Source organism: Terrapene carolina, unplaced genomic scaffold (assembly GCF_002925995.2).
Source record: "Terrapene carolina triunguis isolate 2854851 unplaced genomic scaffold, T_m_triunguis-2.0 Scaffold69, whole genome shotgun sequence".
NCBI lineage: Eukaryota > Metazoa > Chordata > Testudines > Emydidae > Terrapene > Terrapene triunguis.
In genome coordinates this window covers 41,788,117-41,811,909 of record NW_020664420.1, presented here as the reverse complement: position 1 = coordinate 41,811,909, position 23,793 = coordinate 41,788,117, and the positions used below count along the sequence as shown (strand labels likewise).

Here is a 23,793-nt window from a genome sequence, read left to right as displayed (position 1 = left end):
CTTTTTTTTCTTCCCCAAGTAATACTCGGTAATTTCTGTAGCACCTTCCTTCTTAGCATCACAAGGAGCTTTCCAAGCACTAATGAATTTAGTCTCACAATAAGTCTTTCAGGTAGGGGGAAATTATTAATGTCTTTTAGAGATAGGAAACTGAGGCACAGAAGCAGAGTTAAGTCACCCAGCAAGTCTGTGGCAGAACTGGGAATAGAACCTAGAACTCAAAACCCTGTGGCCAGCCTTCACCACTTAATCATACTTGCCACTCCCTTCTCTACCCTTCCCATACCCCACTGCCCTTTTATTTTTATCTTGTCCAAGGTGTGGTTGGTTGGTTGGTTTTTGTTTTTCACCCCCATGTGCAGTAATAATCATGTTTGGTAAAAGCACTAGACACATTTGGTGTGGATTTTTGTTGGGAGAAGCACACTTGCATATACTGTCATTTAGGAGGAGTTTAGATGTGCATGGGTTTGCATGAGAAATTCATATGATCATGGAAAATCTCTTAACAGTATAAGCAATGGTATTTACCATTCAACAATCTTGAAAAGGCTAACATTTTGCTCAAAACTATTCTGCTGCATAGAAAGAACAGCTTCAAAAGGTCTCTTTCTACTAGTGACTGAGGGGCAATCAAGCCATATGCTGGCAAGATCTGGTCCATCCATTAGTGACCCATTTAGTATATTTGACAGTCACTTATGTGAATTGCCTTACAAATGACTGACAAGCTGAATTTTTGATACAACAAGCACTTATGCCCAATGTTGTCAATCTCTAGCCTTATGTCATTTCAAATGCTCCTCTTTCTTTTGATAGATATAATGCAGCTCTCTGAACAAAACAGAAAAGAACAATCTTATGTTTAGAGAGAAAAACAGGATTGTCAAGCAGTTGCAAAAAATCATAAGAGTTGCTACTCATTTCATAACAATATATTAATGGAGACTCACTACACAAAGACAAAGGGAATACTGTGTTTTCATAAAAACACACAAAAGAAGCATTAGGAAAGAAATAGTAACAGCAGCAGTTCTAGAATCTACAGCAAAGCCCAAAGGACCATCGTGGCTCTGAAATTCTTGGTTCTGAAAAATATATTACAAATTTAGCCATCCATCCACTAGCAGTGAACTTGATGGAAGTCGAGCAAGACAGGTCCTCCAACCTGTAAAACCAAGAGAGAGAACACATAAGGTGCCCCCTTCAGGATTTGATACTTTCTCAATCGATGGAAAACTCCCCTGGCTGTTATTGCAGTTCCTCCAGAATCTTCTAATGGCCACATCTCTTCAGAACAATATGAAACAATACAGTAGTGATCAGTCTTAAGATGTATTGACAAAAATTTGGTTTTCAAAACAAGGTTCTCAGCATGCCTCAAGCCCTCCTCAACATGATTTTGATTAAGGGACTGTGGGTGTTTTTCATTCCCAGAATAACAGTTCCTCAGTCTCAGGCCTTGTCTAGACCAGAATTTAAAGGTGCTAACTAACATGCCTTAAAAAGTCTAGAACAGACAAGACATATTGCCTTTAACGCAGATAAGTGACTGAATTAAAGCTATGTCTCCCAGCTGTTTGCTGTGCAGTTTATATTGCACTTTGGGAGCCTACAGGAGAAAAGCACTGCGGAAATGTAAATACAGTACTACTAATAAACTCAGAAGATAGCATTTAGCCTAATTTCCTGTAGAATGTAAGCCAATTATTTTAGCAGTGTTTTAATTTTTTTTTTTAATTTAAACACAAACTAATCAACAAATATCTTTTGGATTTTACTTTTTCAGATTCTCTTCAGGACAGAAAGATGCGTTAGAGAGAGATTAGTTTCACTCCTTGTTGCTCAGGGATAAACCCCTGATGAAAGACAGAGACCCAACTTTAAAATATTGTCCCTGTCCTTAGGATGAACAGAATATCTGATTATCCATATCCTTCTCTCTCAATCCTAACAGAATAGGGATAGGAGGAGAGAAGAAATCAGAATTTCTTGTCACAGGTATGAAGAACCTAAACTACTTTCAATATAAAGCTGAAACTCCTTTGAGGTGCAGCAGTTAAGAAACTAAATGGAAAAAGCCTTTTCTTAACATAAAAAAAATCTTACTGACAGTTAAGGACACAGCTCCTAGGAATTCTGCTTCTTAAAAATACGTCTGGGCTTTTACAGTTGAAAATGAACAGATTTGAATACAAATGCAACTAATAATCTAGTGTTAAGATGCAGAGTACGATAGGCTCAGGAAAACATGGAGTATGAAGGGGTGAGCTGTTGCTATAGCGACTCTATGAGAAGATATTCTCTAGTGCCTTTCTTAGTCCCAGTACAACCATAATAAAGTCTAATTTACAACCAACACTTGCATTAATTATACCTTCCCCTGGTATACTGGCACGGAAATACAGGTTATAAAATGATGAACTGAGCAACACTTTAGATGTCTTGCTTTTGGGAGGTTTTTGAATATCAGCAATTTCAAAGTGTCAGGCTAAAACTTATTTGTATTAAGGTTTGACAAAAGGGCAGTTGTATGGAGCCATTGCTTATCTGCGTATCTCTGAAAATTAATTAGACACAAAGGCTATAAAACTACAGCAAATGTAAGTAAAATACTTTTTCCTTCTGCCCTTTTAGTCATTCAGCCTGTCTGGATGCTTGTTGCCGTCCTGACTGATTCTCCAGCTGTCTGAAACTTGGCACACAAGTTATCAGCCAGATACATTTTTCAAAAACAAGTAAACATGTTGTTGAAAACGTACTTAAATTTCTATTGCAGTCATCACCTTCCCATCTGGGCTCATTATACAATTAAAGAGAGAGAGAGAGAGAGAGGAAGCCTTCCAAAGCTGGCAACAAGCCAACTAAATCCACTCCCTGCCCCCGCTAATCGCATATTGCAAGTTATTGTTAATTTACAGAGTGTTAAAAAGGTATGTTTCAAACTCTATTTTACTCAATCACTAGCTATCAAAGGATCTCATTTTTAGAGGATGACAGCTTTATTTTTCAGCTCCTTGCTTGTCATTTGCTCAGATTGCCAATATTTCAGCCTATGGCCAACCCTCCATACTTAGCTGCTTTGAAAAGTTTTAATCTTAAAAAATGAGTTTTACAAGTGATGGCCTACTTTTTACTTTGTGGTAACAAAAGCTGTGCTGCCTAGCAGGAGGAAAGGAAGACCTAAGGGCTATGTCTACATGGTCCCACAGTTTAGACTACGGGATGTGAACTGTAGCGCACACTACCATGCTGTGCTTTAACTCCCCTTTGTAGACGCTGCTGGGGTGAACTAAAAGGTACCTAGTTTGCTTTAACTTAGGAATGGTCTATACCTAAAAAATTCAAGCTGAGAGGACCATTAAATAATTTGCTTAAGGCCAAAGAAAGAATCTGTGTCAGAGTTAGGATTAAAACTCAGGGGTTCCAGGATTCCAGTCCTGTGTTCAGACCACTACCGCATGCCTTTCTATTTCACATTATAAAGTAATACACTATGGGTGCCATTAAAAAGTAAATATTGCCAACAAATACTGCATTGCACCATGACCTTCTATTCCAAGAACAGAAAAAACGGCAATAAATTACTGTGGGAAGCGCTTGTAAATACTGACTTTTGATGGTGGCTAATGTAAGACTAAATTTAGTCTGAGAGGGAGAAATGACCAATTTTGTCACCTAGAAAGCCTTCACTTTGTAATAGACGTGTTGCAAAATCTGCTTATTCTATTCAAATTACCAGTACTTCACATAATTTCTTTTTGGCACAGACTGGATGCTAGTTTAAAACTGTGCCACTTGCCACAACTGCTTACACACTAGAATATCACAGGGGCCAAAGTTGAATCCGTGCAGATTATGCACTAACCTTTTCTTCTGGCTTCTGTACCAGAAACTTGAATTAGCGTGTTGAGACCAAGCCATTCATTCTGCAATGTCATTCACTTTCACACCAGATGCCCCAGAGGCAGGCACGCACACACACACACACACACACACACACACACACACACACACACACACAGAAAAAAGGCAGTGCTGCAACAACATAACTACTGAACAGATTTTATAAGATGATTTAACCTTTCAGAGGTGAACTTCACAGTTGCTGCCAAAAAAATTTAAGTGACACTGGCATGAACCAATTTCCAAATTTAAAAATTCACTACTGTGTTTATTCACTTCAAAATGTTTTAATCCAAAGTGGGTGATACCATTTCCCTGTCCATGCTCCCCATCTCATAACAAGAGTCCATGTAGCAGATGAACATGGTTTTTACTTTACTCTTCTGTACTCACAATTCTTCACTATGACAATCTGATTCCACTATGCATTGCTACCCGAACTCAACATCAACAGAGTGGTGTCAGAGCTAGAATGAATGAGATGAACTGCTAAGGAATACAAATGAGATTTTCGTATTAAACGCACACGTAACATTGACCAATTGATTCAGGCTCATTTGATGTTTTGGCCACAAATTTGCAGCTATTTCCAAAATGTTAGTGCAATGTTAGTAGATGCCTTAGGCTTCCCACCTAGGGGAATACAGAGAAAAATTCACTCATAGGAGACAAAATCCTTATCTGACCACTCTCTCTGAAGGCTGCTACTGGGCTGTTTACCTTGAATCAGTGCTGTATCTCAACATTACAGTCATGTCTAAGGTTTATCATGTATAGTAAGTGAAGTAGAAAAACCTTATTGTACTATTAACTGAACAATATTACATTTCACAATATTGTCAAGGCCATATTGTATTATAGCTCCGGGTAATGGGTTCACCTCTCTCCTCTTCCTTCTTTGATACTGTTAACGTTACCACCTCCCCTCACGTCGCTCAGGTCTATAATCTGGCAAACATCTTTAACTCGTTCCTCTCGTTCGCTTCCCGCATCCAGGCTGTACTCAGTCTTGCTGGTTCTCCACATTTTGAAGATCCAGCCTTTCTGTCCGGCTTACAAAAAAATCTCATCCATGCTCCAATCAGCTCCCCACTTACTGTGCAACCCCCTCTTTTCCAGCCTCCCCAGCATCCACACTGTCTGCCTCTCTCCAGTCCATCCAGAATGCAGCTGCTAAAATTATCTTCCTAAAACATTCCTCTGACCTCACTAACCCCAATGAATCTCTCCACTAGCCCTCCCCTTTTCCTTGGTATAAATTGTAACTTCTTGTGCTTGCCTTCAAGGCCGTATATAATTTTGCCACTCCCCTACTTATCCAGCCTTATCTCTTACCATCTTGCTCCCACTCCCACCACTCTGCCCATGGAGAGCACTCCTTTAATCCAATTCTCCCGCTAACACCTCCGTGCTTTTTTCCATGCCAGCCTCTAGTACAGAGCACTCTTTGTGAGCTGGTCTGACAGGCAATTAGCATTTCCTCATTTAAATCCTTCTGAAAACTCCCATTTTTTGTGATACTGCCAATAAGTGAGTCAATAACATTCATCACAGTCTTTATTTTAAAATTAGATCAATCTCAGCAACTGCACGATTTTACTGTAGTAACTCATCTTTCCACCCCTATCTCCTTCCTGCTGTTTGTCACACCACTTTTTGTGACAGGTATGATGTCCAGGTGTCAGCTCTGAGGGACTCAGACCATCTGTTTCTTATACAGCACCTACCACCCTATTGGGTGCTATGAAGTAATATAAGTAATGCAGTCTAGTTAAGGATTTGATCATAGAACTGGATAGCAATCTATTTGTATCTCCTTCTTTACAAACCACTCATCTATTTAACTCTTTTGTTCAGTTACCAAACAAAACCCAAACCTTGAGTTCATCAAAAACAGACAAATAAACAATCCAACCCCACATCCAAACTAAGTTATCCAACCTGAAGATTTCCCAGTACATCCTGTCTTCTATGTGCCTAGCCTTTTCTTAAGTTTTTTGGGACAGGGGCTGTCTTTATTACTGTACTGTGCTGTGCCAAACTTATTGTGACTACCAAACAATTAATAATGATACAGCTGGTCCAAGCATTTTGCCAAAAGAATAGTGTGTGTGTGGAGGGGAAATAAAGGTAAAAGCCCTAAAGTCAATAGTAAGTCACAGTTAATACAACTTACAGATATGTATTGTTACTAATTTACTAATGGTGGGGTGGGGAAACACTACATTCTTGAATTTACAGCAACTGCTTAATATACCGGTATTTCCTTATCAAATATTGAATTTAATATAACAAGCATACTTACACAAGGAATATGGCTAGTTTTGCATTTTACACAGTTCTTTAAAAAAAAAGTCAAGGCTTTTATTTAAAAAGAGACAGTAAGAACCTAACTTGAAGTTCTGTATATATTACTGGATAAATGTTCAGAGTTGTCGGTTTTTGCAAGCTGCATAATTCCCATGAACATTCAATTAGACTGTGTGACTCAAAGCTCAGACAAATGACTTGAAAATGCAGGGGGATATTTTATTGTCCTTTCCTTTCCCATCTGAAAAGGAACACTGTCAAGTTTGGTAGTCAGAAAATATGACCCGCCTGTTGGGTTTGTGATTGCTGATGAGCCTCAGAACATGGTGCAAGTGTGTGTATGCAATGTTATTCCTCCCCACTGTGCTGGCTTCCTCAGCTCTTGTATTCAGACAGTGAACTGACATTTACAAGCATCCAGCTCTCTGAAGCATTCATAGTGCATAAGGCTTATAAATGTCATGTTACCCATTGCATACAAAAACAGAGCAGACAGGCAGAATGGGCGAAAGTACTACATGTGTTCATATCACATTCATGTGCCTGTGATCACAGCTAAAATATTATGCACTAGTGAGTCAAAACAGTTACTAGCACTGATTTATTTTCCAGGCAGGCTTTTTTAAAACCTCCTAAGAGCCATGGCTTTCCAAATAGATTAATAAAACCCTAAAATTAAGTTAGTAGCTACAATCTTTGGCCTGGATAAAGGAAGCCATCTGGGTATGTGTGACCATTGCAAAATAGTAGCTTCGGTGGAGCATGAAGAGGTGTGGTCTTCCTTTTTAAAGCAATAACGCTGTATTCCAGTGGATACTCAGGTGAACATTTTAAGATGTTCATGGCAGGCACCATGTCTTTCTAAGTGTTTGTATGACCTTTAAATACTGTGAAGATCTAGATAGAGAGCACAATGGGGCCCTAGCCCTGACTGGGGCCTATGGACATTATTATTTATTTCTACTATAGTAACTTGAAAAGTGCAACAAAAATCAATCAGAAAAGCTACTAGCAGTGTTAGAGGGATAATTATCATAACAGAACCATGATCATCATCTTTCATCTTTTTAAAGAATCTTCATGATGGCAAAAGATAAAATCTTCAGCCTCAGGAAAGGAAGACCCCAAGTATCTTTTAAATTCATTAACATCCTTTTAGTTTTGGCTAGTTGCAGGACACAAGAACCCCAGTCACAGCACCTTGCCCACCTCTCTTCTTCTGACACACATTTTTGTCCATCTTACATCAAGGCCAATCAACACGAGTGCTAACAGATCATAATATTTTGTATAGCCCAATTCATAACTTGGTTGCATATCAGGAACAGTTCAGAAATATAACAAGTGCAGCACTTCCACCATGATGCTCACTTTCTTTCCTCACCACCTTCCACACCTGGACTGCCTCTTCACTTGCCCAGCCAGGTGGCAGACTGCTCCTCCACTATACATGGTCAGTATTTAGCTCCTTCCCAAACTGGCTGGCATACCTAGAGCCACTGAATACATGCCAACCAGCCATCCCTCCGGATTCCCTCTTCCTGCCTGCCTGTGTCTCCACTAAAATACACCCAAATCAACACATCATAGGCCTGACACTGTTAAGTCCCATGATTTTTATACAGCCCTGCCTTCCTTCTACCTTTCCCCAGCCTGGCTGCTTTTACAGCATGTACTCTTCCTACATCTTTACTAACCTCATTCAAAGTGACCCAGAAAATGCAACCTGTGATAGCCTTGATGGGCTTAGACTTCACCTGTCCAAGAAGCAAGTCCTAAAATCATTCCCTAAGCTGCATTTCCAGCACTGCTGTACAGCAAAATGACAATTTGAACAGAGTAAGATGACATTTTTCCCTTGGTAAAAAGTTAATGAGAACTGCAGTGAAGACAAAAGGAAGATCAGAATGAAATAAGTGACAGCTTAAAGACGATGATCAGAAGGTTGACTTTAGAGATTAAAGCAGGCTTTAGAAACTACAATTCTTGGAAAAGTGTGTTATTCAAAGGCATGTACCCACTTGCAAAACCAATTGCCAAAATCTGAACACTTTCAGTTTGAGGAGATCTAGACTTACAAAAACAAAATCCAAAACTCCATTCATGTTTTTTTTTTCCAGAAAGAGAATGACAAAGGACATACCTTTTGCATCTGAGTTTACAGCTGAGAAAACAGAAGATTCCACCAACTGCTCTCTGAAGTGCTTTGAATAAACGCTTCTAATCCAAATGACAATGACCATAGAAAGTGTTTAAAGGCCCCCTAAAAACACTCTGGACCAAATCCTAAACAGCTGTAACCAGACATAGCATAGCTCCACTGACTTCAGTGGTGCTGAGGATCTCGCGCACTAAGCATATATGTGAGGTACTTCACCACACATGGTCAATTATAACAGTGCGGGAAGCAAGGGCCACAAAATCGAACAGGCACATACTGAGGGGGTCCACATCCCATCCACGGACAGTTAGAGGGTGAAGATGGAAACATACAGCAGAAAAAAGGCAGTGGTGGCCTGCCTCCAGAGAGGATCAAGCTTATGTTTTGCAGAATTTCTGGGCTTCAAATATTTTAGATCTGGCATAGCACAATAGAGAGAAATTGATAGCTGAGTGGGTTGGACTGGGGACACTTAGCATTTGAAGAGTACAAGGTTTTGGGAGGTGAGTGGACTCTGGTGCTGTCACTAGGAGGGTGTCCACAGCTGAGAGGTGGGACTGGAGCTTCTATTTCTGAGGAAGAAGACAGCAGGGATGGGAAGTTTGTCAGAGGAAAGCTGTAGGATTTACTATTTTGGGATGAAGAGATGGGATTGGTTAAGAAGTGAGTGCTAGAGGGGCTATTAGTTTATACCTATCTTCATAAGTAAGTTAGGATAACCTAACTTTTTCCTTTGAATGGATTCCCCTACCTTTCAGCTGTACCACCAGTTTTTGATAATCTGACTAGATCACAGTACAATAATGATCATAGGAATCATAGAACTGGAAGGGACCTCAAGAGGTCATCTAGTCCAGTCCCCTGCACTCAAGTCAGGACTAAGTATTATCTAGACCATCCCTGACAGGTGTTTGTCTAACCTGCTCTTAAAAATCTCCAATGATGGAGATTCCACAACTTCCCTAGGCAATTTATTCCAGTGCTTAATCACCCTGACAGTTAGGAAGTTTTTCCTAATGTCCAACCTAAACCTCCCTTGCTGCAATTTAAGCCCATTGCTTCTTGTCCTATCCTCAGCGGTTAAGAAAAACAATTTTTCTTCCTCCTCCTCCTTGTAACAACCTTTTACATACTTAAAAACTGTTATGTCCCCTCTCAGCCTTCTCTTTTCCACACTAAACAAACCACATTTTTTTAATCTTCCCTCATCTTTTAATCTTCCCTCATAGGTCATGTTTTCTAGACCTTTAGTCATTTTTGTCGCTCTTCTCTGGATTCTCTCCAATTTGTCCACATCCTTCCTAAAATATGGTACAATACTCCAGTTGAGGCCTAATCAGCGCAGAGTAGAGTGGAAGAATTACTTCTCGTGTCCTACTTACAACACTCCTGCTAATACATCCCAGAAGGATGTTTGCTTTTTTTGCAACAGCGTTACTCTATTGATTCATATTTAGCTTGTGGTCCATTATGACCCCCCAGATCCCTTTCCGCAGTACTCCTTTCTAGATAGTCATTTCCCATTTTGTATCTGTGCAACCGATTGTTCCTTCCTAAATGGAGCACTTTGCATTTGTCCTTATTGAATTTCATCCTATTTAATGCAGACCATTTCTCCAGTTTGTCCAGATCATTTTGAATTTTAATCCTATCCTCCAAAGCACTTGCAACCCCTTCCAGCTTGGTATCATCCACAAACTTTATAAGTGTACTCTCTATGCCATTATCTAAATCATTGATGAAGATATTGAACAGAACCAGACCCAGAACTGATCCCTGCGGGACCCCACTTGTTATGTCCTTCCAGCATGACTGTGAATCACTGATAACTACTCTCTGGGAATGGTTTTCCAACCAGTTTTGCACCTACCTTATAGTAGCTCCATCTAGGTTGCATTTAATTAGTTTGCTTATGAGAAGGTTATGCAAGACAGTATCAAAAGCCTTACTAAAGTCAAGATATACCATGTGTACCACTTCCCCCCTATCCACAAGGCCTGTCAAAGAAAGCTATCAGGTTGGTTTGACATGATTTGTTCTTGACAAATCCATGCTGAGTTACTTATCACCTTATTGTCTTCTAGATGTTTTCAAATTGATTATTTGCTCCATTATCTTTCCAGGTACAGAAGTTAAGCTGACTGATCTGTAATTCCCCAGGTTGTCCTTATTTCCCTTTTTATAGATTGGCATATATTTGCCCTTTCCCAGTCTTCTGGAATCTCGCCCGTCTTCCATGACTTTTCAAAGATAATCGCTAATGGCTCAAATATCTCCTCAGTCAGCTCTTTGAGTATTAAAACAATACAGTTAGGCTATTGCTCAATTCAGTGTATCATCTTTGTTTTACGTCTATGTTTTGTTTGCCACAAAAAGGAAATGGAAAAAAAAAATCACACTTGATACTATAAAGGAATGATGAAAATTGGCAGGTAGTAAGCACTAGCCCATGAATGTTTCTTAAGTAAGCGATTATATAGTTTGCACCGATCTTGCAAATAAGATGATTGAACTTCCTAGGCTAACCTAGGGGCAACTCAGTGCAATTCTGGAGTGGGGGTGGCTTTGTGTGTGTTTTGTGCTCACCTGGGGCTGCTCTGCCTTATACTGGCTGCCTGTAGTCCTCTGAAGGTGTTATGGCAGCAGATGATCATTTCAATGGTAGCCGGATAGGGCTTAAGTCTCAAATATATTTTGCCAGTTAGATGTCTGAACTGGCTTCTGAATACATCTCTGCCTCTTAACAAGATTTTTCTGAATCTCATATTATGCTCATTTATATTCATCTGAATTACTTGCTCTCTACGTTTTTTGGCTGCAACTTTATTTTGTCTATGGCTGATCTCTTAAATTTTCTAAAATATAATTCACAACCTGTCTCCAGTAGGGCTTTTTGCTGTTGTGGGTCCAGGCTCTAAAATAACCTTCAGACTGATATTGAATGCACTCCAGTTTAACTTTGGGAAGAATAAGAGCCAAATCCTGAGACGTGCTGCAGCAACTCACAGACTCCAAAGCCAAAAGGTAACATTGTGATCATCTAGTCTGCCCTCCTGTGTAATACAGGATACAAAACTTCCCCAAAATAAGTCCTAGAGCAGATCTTTCAGAAAAGCATCCCATCTTCATTTTAAAACTGTCAGTGATAGAAAATCCACCACAACCCTTGGCAAATTATTTTGTAATGGGGTGTCCACGTCATGCAAGGCAGAGCTGGTTAAAAGAGGCCAATTTACTTTATAGGCTGCACCTGGAGGAAAGCTTGGGCCTGATCAGGCCTAACAGCTTAGGAAGCCTAGCTGGGATAAGCTTATAAAGAGAAGAAACTGGTAATAAGAGAAGGCTACAAAAAGGAGCTCTGCAGTCACTCCTTAGAGAAAAAGGAAGGCAGCTAGGTACAAGGAAGAGGTCTAGAAGGAGAGTAAGCCCTGGGATCCCTCTGGCAAGAGCCCAAAGGGGGTGAAGTAACCACACGGAGAAGAAGCCCCAGTGGTAACTCAGAGGGCCAGAAGATAGGGAAGAAAAGTAGGAAAAGGCCCAGGAAAACAGCAACAAGGTCAGAACTTGCACAGATGTTGGTTGCTAGGCAAAGAGTCCCTGGGCTGGAACCCAGAGTAGTGGACAGGCCCAGGTTCCCCTATTGGCCACTGGGCAAGTGGCACAGACTGGGCAGTGGATAGGAAGGCTGGGACTTTGGTACCCTGGAACGGAAGGACTATAGTGACCTGGCCGGAGAGCTGTTACCAAGGGGGAGCAACCGAGTCAAAAGTGAGAGAAACTGACTATGAGGCAAGCAAGCAAAGGAGGGGGGCATCAGATTCATGGAGAGCTAATCCCTAGATGAGCCAGAAAGAGGTGTGCTTCTATGGTGAGTGAGCCTGTTACATATTTCAATGGTTAATTACACTCAGTGTCAAAACTGTATGTCTATTTCAAGTCTGAATTCATCTAGTTTCAACTTCCAGCCATTGAATCATGTTATACCTTTCTTTGCTAGACTGAAGAACCCATTATTAAATATTTGTTCTCCACGTAGGTACTTACAGACTGTAATCAAGTCACCCCTTAACCTTATCTTTGTTAGACTCAAGGAGCTCAATCGATTTAGCTTATCACTATATGACATATTTTCTAATCCTTTACTCCTGAAGCCTAGCCAATTTATCAACATGCTTCTTGAATTATCAACAGCAGAACTGGACACAGTATTGCAGCAGTGCCAAATACAGAGGTAAAATAACCTCCCTCTTCCTACTTAAGGGTCTCCTGTTCATGCATCCCAGGATCACATTTTGGCCACAGTGTCCCTAGGGGCTCATGTTCAACTGATTATCTGACATGAGCCCCAAATCTTTTCAGTCACTGCTTCCCAGGATAGTTGTATACATTTATCCAGTTTATCAAGTGATCCAGATCGCTCTGAATCAGTGACCTGTCCTCTTCATTATTTACCACTTTCTCAATTTTTGTGTCATCTACAAACTTTATCATGATTTTATGTTTTCTTCCAGCTCACTGATGATAATGTTAAATAGCATAAGGTCAAGAACTGGGACCCCTAGGGAAACACACCCTCAGTGATGATTCCCTGTTTAGTTACATAATGGGATCTATCCGTTAGGCAATCTTTAATACATTTAATATGTGCCGTGTTAATCTTATCATTCTAGGATTTTTTTAAATCAAAGTGTCATGTGGTATGAAGTCAAACACCTTACATAAGTCCAAGTCTATTACATTAACACTATTACCTTATCAACCAAACTTTTAATCTCAAAAAAAAAAAAAAAAAAAAAAGGCAAGTTAGTTTGACAGGATCTATTTTCCATAAACCCATGTTGATTTGCATTAATTATATTACCCTGTTAATTCTTTATTAATATAGTCCTGTATCAACTGCTTCATTATCTTGCCCAGAGTTGATGTCCGGCAGACAAGCTTATTATTACCTGGGTCATCCTATTTACCCTTTTCCCCAATGATCCAAGATTTATTGACAATCAACATTAGCAGTCCAGCAATCTCCTCAGCCAGCTCTTTAAAAACTCTTGGATTCAAGTTATCGGGACCTGTTGATTTTAAAAATATCTAGCTTTAGTAGCTACTATTTACCATCCTCTAGAGCAGGGGTCCCCAACGCGGTGCCCGCGGGCACCATGGCGCCCGCCGGGACGTCTAAGTGCCCCCGCGTACTGGCCGGCGGATGAGCATCCGCCAAAATGCCGCAGAGAAGCCAGCGGCATTTCGGCGGCGATGCCTCTGGATGACTCTGCTTGTTGTCGGCATTTCAGCAGCTACGCCTATTGACGTTGCCACCTGTTGTCGGCATTTCGGCAGATGCTCGTCCGACGCCACGGTCCTCCGTGGCTCGTAGGTTGGGGACCACTACTCTATAGATACTAGTGAAAGGGAAAGGGTTATCAGCGTATGATGAGACTATTTCATCTGCTTTCCCCCTCAAATATAGACCAAACATTTATTGAACACTTCTGCCTTTTCTGTATTATTAGTGATAATTCTAGTTGCATCTAGTAGTTGATCAATACCATTGTCATGATTATTTTGTTTCTAATATTTAAAATATGCCTTCTTATAGTCTTAACTCTGCTGGCCATAGACTTCTTGTGTCCCTTTACTTCCCTTATCAATTTTCTACAACTCCTAATTTCTAATCTATGTTCATTACCATCAACTTCCCCTTTTCTTCCATTTGTTTTTATTTATTTTTACAGCTGCCTTCACTTCCCCTCTAAATCAAGTCTATTTTTTAATCAGTACAGCCTTCTTCCTTGATATGTGGCTTTTGGGACATCTAGTAAGGAGTTCTTAAAGGATTCCCAATTATCATTCACATTTTTCTGATTAAATTCTTCCTTCCAACTGATCGGGCTCAGTTGTTTTGAAACTGGACCTATTAAAGTGTCAAGGATATATATTCGTCTGGACTATATTCTGCTTGCACAATGTAAATGTGATTAAGTCATGATTACTTGTACCTGAGCTACCATTAATTTTTAATTCTGTGATCAGTTCCTCTATCTGTTAGGACAAGGTCTAATATAGAATTCCCTGGGTTGGCTGCAACACTTTTTGAATTAGGAAATTGTCATCTAAAATGGCTAATAATTCCCAATGACTTCCACAGGCATCAGAAGTAATCAGCACATCTCAAGATTTGACTGTAAAATACCTCTTACGTTGCATTTCAACCTGTTACTGATTTCATCCAATATACAAAATGTTTTGGGATGCTGGCAGGAAAAAGATGTTTTGTTATTTTTTTGCAAGTATGGCAACAAATAGCTATCAGAGTACGTGACAAGAAAATGTACCTAACCTATTCTATATTGAGTATTTCCCCTCTGGAATAAAACCAGCCTCTTTTCTCAGTCACTATGATGATTCAAGACACTTAAGGCCAGATCCATAGTTGGTGTAATCAGGCATTGCTCAGTTAATTTCAATGGAGCTATGCCAATTTACACTGAGGATCTGGTCCTTAATTTTCAACTCACTCTTTGGTCCCTCATTGGGAGTGACCATATTTATCCAATGCTCTCCATTACCCAGTATTGGCATGAGGTGAAATCTTGGCCTTACTGAAGTCAATAGCAGCATGGCCATTGACTTCAACAGGGCAAGGATTTCATCCCTACTTTTTGGCTACATTTCTCATATGGTTGAACAGCTCTGGAGTCTGTGAAATGACTGCTCAATTAACAAGGTAAGAGTCTTTCCTTTTATTAAGCTAAGTGACGCTTCCCCAGTAAAGGGTTTTTTCCACCTGAAGTTTGCATGAGCTCTCCTAGCCAATTATTATAGACACACACTGTTTTAACCATTTGCAGGTCTTCAACTGTTAACCTCAAAACTTTACTTCCTAAAAAGCAATTAGTCTACCTTTTTTGGCCATTGTACATGTAATCTAGAAACTCCAAATTCAGTACATTCACCAGGTCTGAGGGAGAACTAATGTACAGGGCTAGACCGAGTTGATCAGATAATTGAAAAACTATGTGCTACAGGAAAAGAGAACTTTTCAATGCTGTGAAAGATTCTTCTGTGAGGGGGGTCTTGCACCTCTTACTTATGCAAACAGCTCCAGTGATTTAAGTGCAGCTACTCAGGTGAGTAGGGGCTGTAGCATTTGGTTCTTACTGAGCACTGAAGATTGTGAGATTTGTAGACCCTGTGATTGAAGTGCTCAGGGTCCTGAAGGTTAGAGGCTGGTTATCATCTACAATGATTCCTGCAGAGTTTATGAACTCAGGAATGCAATGTACAAACTCTGAAAGACCATAGATGGTTGGGACCAGGGCTCCTATGATGTTGCTATGACCCTGATTGGAGTCTATGGGAGGTGTGGCTTCATGGCATCTCAAGGAAGAATTAAGCATCTCACAATACTAGGTCCCTAGTTTGCATGGTAACATGTTGCAGTATGTTATGAAATACCAGTATGTGCATACACTACAAAGTGAAATTATCATAGTAGTACAAAAATAATACACCTAGACAAAGTGCAGGAGCAAAATTTTTATTTAGTGCATGGTGATCATTTTATTAAGTAACATTCTGGGTGGCTCCAACTAACCTTCAGCTGCTTGACTTGCAGAAAAGTGTCTAACCATATCTGTGGCAGCAAATACAGAGGCATGTGTGCATGCTCACTTCAGATGAAATTTGTTTTGTAACATGGAATATTAGATCAGATCGATACTTTGGCACTGTGAGAAACAAAGTTAATTTCATGCATCTGTAGACTTTTGTGGTCCCAAAATGGTTTGAGAGCTGAAATTAAGCTTTAAAAAATGTAATTTGCTACCAGCAGAGCTATAATAGAATACATAAAAAGCTCTATAGCTTGATATTGCGTTATTTTGCAATTATAATCACACAGTTTTGTTTTGAATCTCGTAATACACAGTCAAATCTATGGAAGAACCTGCATTTTTCAAAGGACAAAGTTTCATATCCCCACACAGATATCAGACCAGCAGGGCCAATAAAATGCTCCACAAAAATTGGATTCTTACACAGTATATCCATGTTCCTACTGCTTTAAGTCTCAGACATATTGTATCAACATTGTTCTTAATTTTAAACCAAAGCTGACTCATCTACAGTAGATGTAGGATGTTGGATTGGTACCTTTTTATATATCACATTTTCACCCTCAACATTATGGTTGTGTGCTTAATACAAACAAACAGCCTATAAAGTAAAAATGTAAAAATTCCATGTTACTTCTGATACTCTAAGACTCATTCTCTGCTAGTATAAAGCCTTAAATCAATGAAGTTATGACAGCAAAAAATTCAGCCCCAATATACTACTATTTACATCATCTGAGAACAGTCATTAACTGAGGAAAAGTGACATTTCAGTAGGACAGGACAAAGTGGGCCTTTGATGCAGACAGAAAGTGTTTTGAATTCTGATTAGAACTTATGTTGGGATGCTAGGAGATGAAAGGATTTTAAGTCAGACAGTAACAAGAAAAAAGGTATTCAAAAGAGAACAAAAAGAGGAGCACTGCAAGCCACTGACGTCATGCTTAAAAATGGGATATTTTTGTTACTGACATTCCCCACCATGCAGCATAGTCTTTTCCACACAGCTATACTTGAGAGCGCAGGATATTGTGGTACGGCTAGAGACCCACAGTTCTAAAGCAGATAAAGTTACGTAGGTCTAAATACATTAAGCATATTGTATTTCAGTACACTAAATATATTAACCAATGCTCTGGAATATACCTGTATTTACTGCATGTACACTGTTTTGGCGATGTACAAAAAGTCCCTGTCCATGCAGTTTACAATTTAAAGGTCCAGTACTCCCATATCTAGGAATAACCACAGAATGGGAGTGAAAACTCTGTATATTTCCTTCTGATTCTTGCTCCAAAGACCTCTGCCTCTCTGCAAAAGGGACAGGGCTCCACACCCTAAACCTGCAGCCCCTTTGCAATCAAGGTCGGTCTTAGCGGATCTATGCACTGACCAAGGGCATCTGAACTGCTGCTTGCCACTGCGGGAGCTATGCTCCCTGGGCCCTCAAGTTTCCCTTATTGAGGGCAGTGTTCTGCAGCATGGAGGAGGCAGTGTTAATTATTGCAGACTCCATTGCTGTAACTTATGCTGCTGTGCCTCTGGGATTTTTTTGGATGGGGTGGGGGGGGAGGAAAATCCAATGGAGACCAGTTTGGTTCCCCATGCCCTTCACACTCCAGAGCCTCTGACGGGGTTGAGGGGGGCACTGAGGAGGCTCTCCTCCCTTCTGTGTCCCCAAGTCCACATCCACAAATGCAGTCTTTCTTTATGTACATAAAGGAAGGGGAGCATGGGACACAAACTTAAGCATAGGCAGTAAAACCCAGCACAACTACATATAAATGGTTCATCCTCTATCTAAAGTAAGCTCTATATGTAACATCAAGAGTGAGAGATGGTGGGTTCCTTGTATAAATCTACAGCAAATACACAGTGGGTTATTAATGAAAGGTCATGCAGAAGAAATGCAGAGGAAGGAGGTTGCTTGGCAAACAAGGAAAGGAAGAGAATTCCAAGCATAGGAAATGGAACAGAAGAAGGTGCAAAGATTAGTACGATAAGGTGATGAAGGGTCAGGAAGGAGGTGAAAAAAGTGGAAAATGAGAACTGGAATATAGGAATTGTACCTGAGGGTCATTTTGCATTTTTATTTCAAACCTGCTCAGCTTCCTTTTTGAGAGTTAAAATATTAGTCATAAAAATTCTGGCTCAAGTATTGTCAGCCTGGCTGTGTAGTAAGAGGAGGCCCTGAGATATAAACCTTGGTATCAGAGGCCTGGTATAAGGCCTAAGGCCTGAACTAAAGTAATGATCAAGACTTTGCTAACATAAAGCAAAGTTAAGCTGTGAGCCAGAGGCAGGCCCTGCTCACAGAAGCTGGCAAGGAAAGGGCTGATGCTGCAAAAAGAGACATACCTAAAAGGTACTGACACCAGATATTAGAACATACACTATACCGGAACATTCCACAGATAACATGGAACAGGCCGACCCATCCCAATGACAGGGGCAAAAGGGTAAAATGATGGATAGAGTTGTTTTGATCGAACCAACATGAACAAGGTGAGAGGCGGCACCTTACTACGTAGAGGGGTTGTACCTTGCTACGTAGAGGGGCTGCACCTCAATACGTCAGGAGTGATGTGTAACTTGTTTGTACCTGTGTATAAGAATGTATCCCTGGGGTGGTGTCTTTGTCCGGCCACGGGGGCAGTGGAAAGTCCCGCCACTGAGCCGCGTCCTTGCCAAGAGGCACTTTCTCGTAGTATGCCCTGAATTAGGCTAAGAAACCTAAAGGGAACTGCAATTGTGTCCAAGGTCGCAATAAACCTGGTCGACGCGACAAAGGAAAGGACCATATTACACTTCAACTCATGGGTTAATGGTACAAAGACCATACCACTTATCCACAGCAAATCTCACATGCAAAGATGATGGTAGAACATGGCTTATTAATAACTAAACCTTAACTTATTAGAGTTGCTATTGCATTCAGTAAGACTCAATGCTCTTTCTTTGAAGCGGTTTGTGTGGTTAGCTAATTTGTGCACATAATTACATTAAGTGTGTGCAAATTAGGAGTGCTAATATAAGGGGATTGTGTGTTGAATCATGTGGATAGATGTGGCATGTAGCAGGGGACAAGTGTGTGTGTAGAGGGAGATGGAAAACAGGAGTGATAAGGTGGAATGGGAAGAACTGGAGGGGGCAGGACACACCATGTTGTGTAAAAAAAAAAAAAAAAAAAAGTTTTAAAACCAGCACAACAGGGGAAAACAAGAGAATTAAGGAGCTAGAACAAGGGAGACAGTGTTTGGGTTTAATGCCAACATTTAACCATGCTAATTCAACATTTTTGTGGCACTTCAAAACATGATTTACTATTATTAATCTCTCAGCGTTTTGGGGGGGGGAGAGATATCAGTGCTATGTATATGAGAAAAACAGAAATTTGGAGTAGTGACACTACTACTGAGGCCTTTATATATAAATATATTGTAATTAGTTACTACACAGTACTGTCCATTCATATTATAGGATATCAGCCATCCCTTTGGAAGTGCCACCTCCTCCTGGAAGTGGGCCCAGGGCGAGTGCCACAGGAAGTGGCACTCCATGGAAAAGGATCCCCATTACTGATACAGGTTTAGACTCTAGTGAAAGGAATAGAGCTGTATGGTAGGTGGTTTGGGAGCCCTCTGTTTACTTGCATTCATCCAGTGACACAAACAGGTTAGTTATAATGAAATTTACAAGCCATTTGCTCATAAATAGGACCCAATCTGTAAACCTTATAAAGCACCAAAGAAAAATATTTTCCATTCCTTCCCTTTTTAAACATTTCCACTAATTTTTAAACAAAAGGAAAATTAAAAGCACAGAGTTATTTTACAACATTACGGATGCGACTACCCAACGAGAGAGAGTGCTAGTTAAAGTTGCTATTCCTCCTTTAACTCCCCTGCTCCCTTTATGCCTGATGGCAATGGCTGGCTGAACACTGTGCAGGCGCTTTCTAACAACCTCCCAGCTGCGAAGAGATCTCTTTATAAATGTGTCCTTCATGTGAACTCTAGCCTAAGTGAGAAATGTGCAGAACAATAAAGCGGATCCCGCCAATATCACTTCTCTAGTTTCCTCAAGCTAGTACATTTATTTTAATTTAAAAGGGAAAGTGATGTTATAATTGAGTTATTTACAATTTCACATGGATTACAGACTTCTCTTTACTGTTGGGCTTCTTGCTTATTAATGCATTTTGAGAACAAATCACGTGACAAAACAATACAGTTCTATTATCTTCTCAAAAGGTTAATCATACTAAAGTCTGAAACAGTGATAACCAAACTGCATATGCAAATAACTACATCCCAGTTGATTTCTTTTTTTTCAAATAAGTAGCAAATACCTGTAAGTGTTGTTCTGGACTGCTAATCTCTTCTTTAGAATGTAATCTGAAAAGATGTGGTTTTTTTTTGTTTAATTCAGGATCCTAGTTAGACCTGGGTGAGTAATAGGGGAAAATGGGATGACTTAGTTCATAAATGATCTATTCTCTCTCCTTTGCTATGGAAGCTTTTCCATGCTTCTAATCATTCTTGTCACCCATCTGTGAACCTCCTATTTCTTACAAGGAGGAAAAATCATAAGATATCATCCACAGATGAACACTTCATTCCGGATATCCTGATTTCATCTGTATCATTCTGTGACTGCATAGTCTGCCCCACATCATTATTATGATTATAATACCCTGCAACCTCTATCAGGACTGGGGAGCCACTCCCTCCCCTGCCCCCCCCCCACAGGCATCCCCTAAACTTCAACTCAACCAGTTTTGCAAGTGTTGAAGTCTACACTAGACTTTTTAGAACATGTTAGCTAACACATTCTCACACACCACCATTTAAATCCTAGTCCGGGCCAGACATTGTTCTCTTATCTTCTTCTATTCCAGTCACTTTTCACAGAGCAAAACTGAATTCTGCTTAGCATGCAGTACCTCGCAGAGCAGGGCAGAGCTCCTGTCTCCAGATTATACTACAGGATTAGCAGCAGATCTCAAAGTCTCTTGGGGGGTGGGGGGAGAGGGACCAAAGGTCCTTGTCAGGGGAAGCAAGCTTTATTAGCATGTTCTGTGTGCCCCAATTTCCCCCCTGCCCTTCTTATTTTCTTTACAGAAGTGGGGTGGGTAAGTATTATTGAATAAGATTTTTAATACACCTTGAATCCATACATCTTTATGCTAGAAGCTCTGTACTCCTACTGACCCTTCTCATAACAGGGATAATAAGTATCAAATGTTCAAAATTTAAGACCTGAAGGCTTCATGTAATTGTGCACTTACAGCAACTGTGTGTACAGTTATTTGCTAAAATGACCATTAGCACTTCCAGATATCTAATTATCAATCATGGTAAAGGAACATGTAAATACAGACCTATATATTTGCCCAGGAATCTCTCCTCTCTACTTTTGAAAATGTAGGTATCAAAATGTATATAGCAATACATACATAGTACTGATTTCTTTATTTCAGTGATCATTAAGATTTATTTCCCTCTCAACATGAAGAGCAAGCTGTACTAACCTAAGGAGGCCAAATCTGCTTATTAGACACCTGATTTCTCTTGAACTAGCAAAGTAGTATGTTACTTTTTTTCACTTGAATGTTCACTGTATGTTAACCACACAGCTTATTCAGAACAATGAAAGTTGAAAGGGGATAAATAACTTATCTCCTCTAGCCTGACTCAATCATTACCACAGCACCCTATTTCTTGACTCTTTTGATTGAGGAAGTAGACCGAGAAGCTGCCCTGAATCCTATCTTTACACATGCAAACACAAAAATGGCAGATTTAATTATGACCTGGAGAAAGTCAACAGAAGGAAAAATCTGAGAGAGACATAATTCCTTTATTTTATCATCTCTTACTTAAGGCATAACCAGTGGTATATATTAGTTGCTCAGTTGCACAAAATCAGCATGCTTGACTGGAGCCAGTGCCAGAGGATGGGAAACAGGGTATCCATACCAGCACATCAAAACGTCCCTCAATTAAGTTATAAGGACAACAGATGCATGCTTTAAAACACAGAAATCCGAGTCAATGAGTGGGAAAGTGTCATTCCTATAAAGGGAAAGGATTTGATTTAAAGGTCAGGTTGGCCAAAAAAATGCTTACTTGTAAAGGTAATACTCAGCTTGATCCACCTCTTCTCGTGAAGAAATGTTGTCAATAAACTGATTTAAAAATAAAAAAAAACTTTAGCGTACAGCAGTCACAAGGCATATTAGAACATTAAGGCATTTGTTTTGGTTCACATTTAAGCATCTAGCCAAAAAAAAAAAAAAATCTTCACTTTGTTTAGTAACTGACTTCATTTTTGCAGTGTTTTCTTAAATGCAAACACAAGTAAAACATCCAAGAGATGCTGTATAACCTTAAGAGTCACTGATTGTCTCCATCTGTGTCTCATACAGTCCAGAAAGACTGAGAATGGTGTGGTGGTTAAGGCCCTGGACCAGAAATTAGGAGACCTGGATTCCATTCCTGGCTCCATCCTCTGACTTAGGTCAAGTCCCTTAATCTCGCTGTGCTTCCATTCCCTATCTTTAAAAATCATCCTTTTCTTCCACTTTGTCTGTCGTCTCTATTTATATTGCAAGATCTTACCGTGTTTATACACTGCCAAAAACAACAGGGACCACTCTTAGCTAGTCTCTAGGCATTAATAACAACGAGTCCTTGTGGCACCTTAGAGACTAACAAATTTATTTGGGCATAAGCTTTCGTGGGCTAGAGCCCACTTCATCAGATGCATGAAGTGGAAAATACAGGAGCAGGTATAAATACATGAAAGGATGGGGGTTGCTTTACCAAGTGTAAGGTCAGTCTAACGAGATAAATCAATTAACAGCAGGATACCAAGGGAGGAAAAATCTCTTTTTGTAGTAAGAGAGTGGCCCATTACAGACAATTGACAAGAAGGTGTGAGTAACAGTAGGGAGAAATTAGTAATGGGGAAATTAAGTTTAGGTTTTGTAATGACCCAACCACTCCCAGTCTTTATTAAGGCCTAATCTGATGGTATCCAGTTTGCAAATTAATTCCAGTTCTGCAGTTTCACATTGGAGTCTGTTTTTGAAGTTTTTGTTGTTGAAGAATTGCCATTTTTAGGTCTGTTATTGAGTGACCAGAGAGACTGAAGTGTTCTACTGGTTTCTGAATGTTATGATTCCTGATGTCAGATTTGTGTCCATTTATTCTTTTGCGTAGAGACTGTCTGGTTTGGCCAACGTACATGGCAGAGGGACATTGCTGACATGATGGCATATATCACATTGCTAGATGTGCAGGTGAATGAGCCCCGGATGGTGTGGCTGATGTGGTTAGGTCCTATGATGGTGTCCCTGGAATAGATATGTGTCCTTTCATGCATTTATACCTGCTCCTGCATTTTTCACTTCATGCATCTGATGAAGTGGGCTCTAGCCCATGAAAGCTTATGCCCAAATAAATGTTAGTGTCTAAGGTGCCACAAGGACTCCTCGTTGTTTTGCTGATACAGACTAACATGGCTACCACTCTGAAACCTGTCACTAGGCATTAATAGTTTAAAAAAAAAAAGGGGGGGGGGAGCTAGAGGGCCAAGTTCTGCTCTTATTTATACCAGTGTAACTCCATGAAGCTGTGCTGACCTATGCCAGTGGAAAACTCTCTAATTTAGACAATGTTACAAAAAATTCTTAAAATTAAATTCAGACAACAGGAGTGGAGAACAGGAGGAGTTGTGGGAATCTGTTACACTGAGTGGTTTCAATGCAATACACAATTTTCCAGCCTTTCTGAATTC

At 40.1% G+C, this 23,793-nt stretch overlaps 1 protein-coding gene across 1 annotated transcript in view; it reads right to left on the bottom strand.

Annotated features, from left to right (window-relative positions):
- The window catches only part of MRPS27 (mitochondrial ribosomal protein S27), a 63,365-nt gene that overhangs the window by 25,703 nt on the left and 13,869 nt on the right, over window positions 1-23,793 (bottom strand). The window contains exon 4 of the mRNA XM_024219838.3: window positions 22,122-22,180. Coding sequence (XP_024075606.1) covers window positions 22,122-22,180 — 59 coding nt within the window. The remainder of the gene's footprint in view (window positions 1-22,121; window positions 22,181-23,793) is intronic.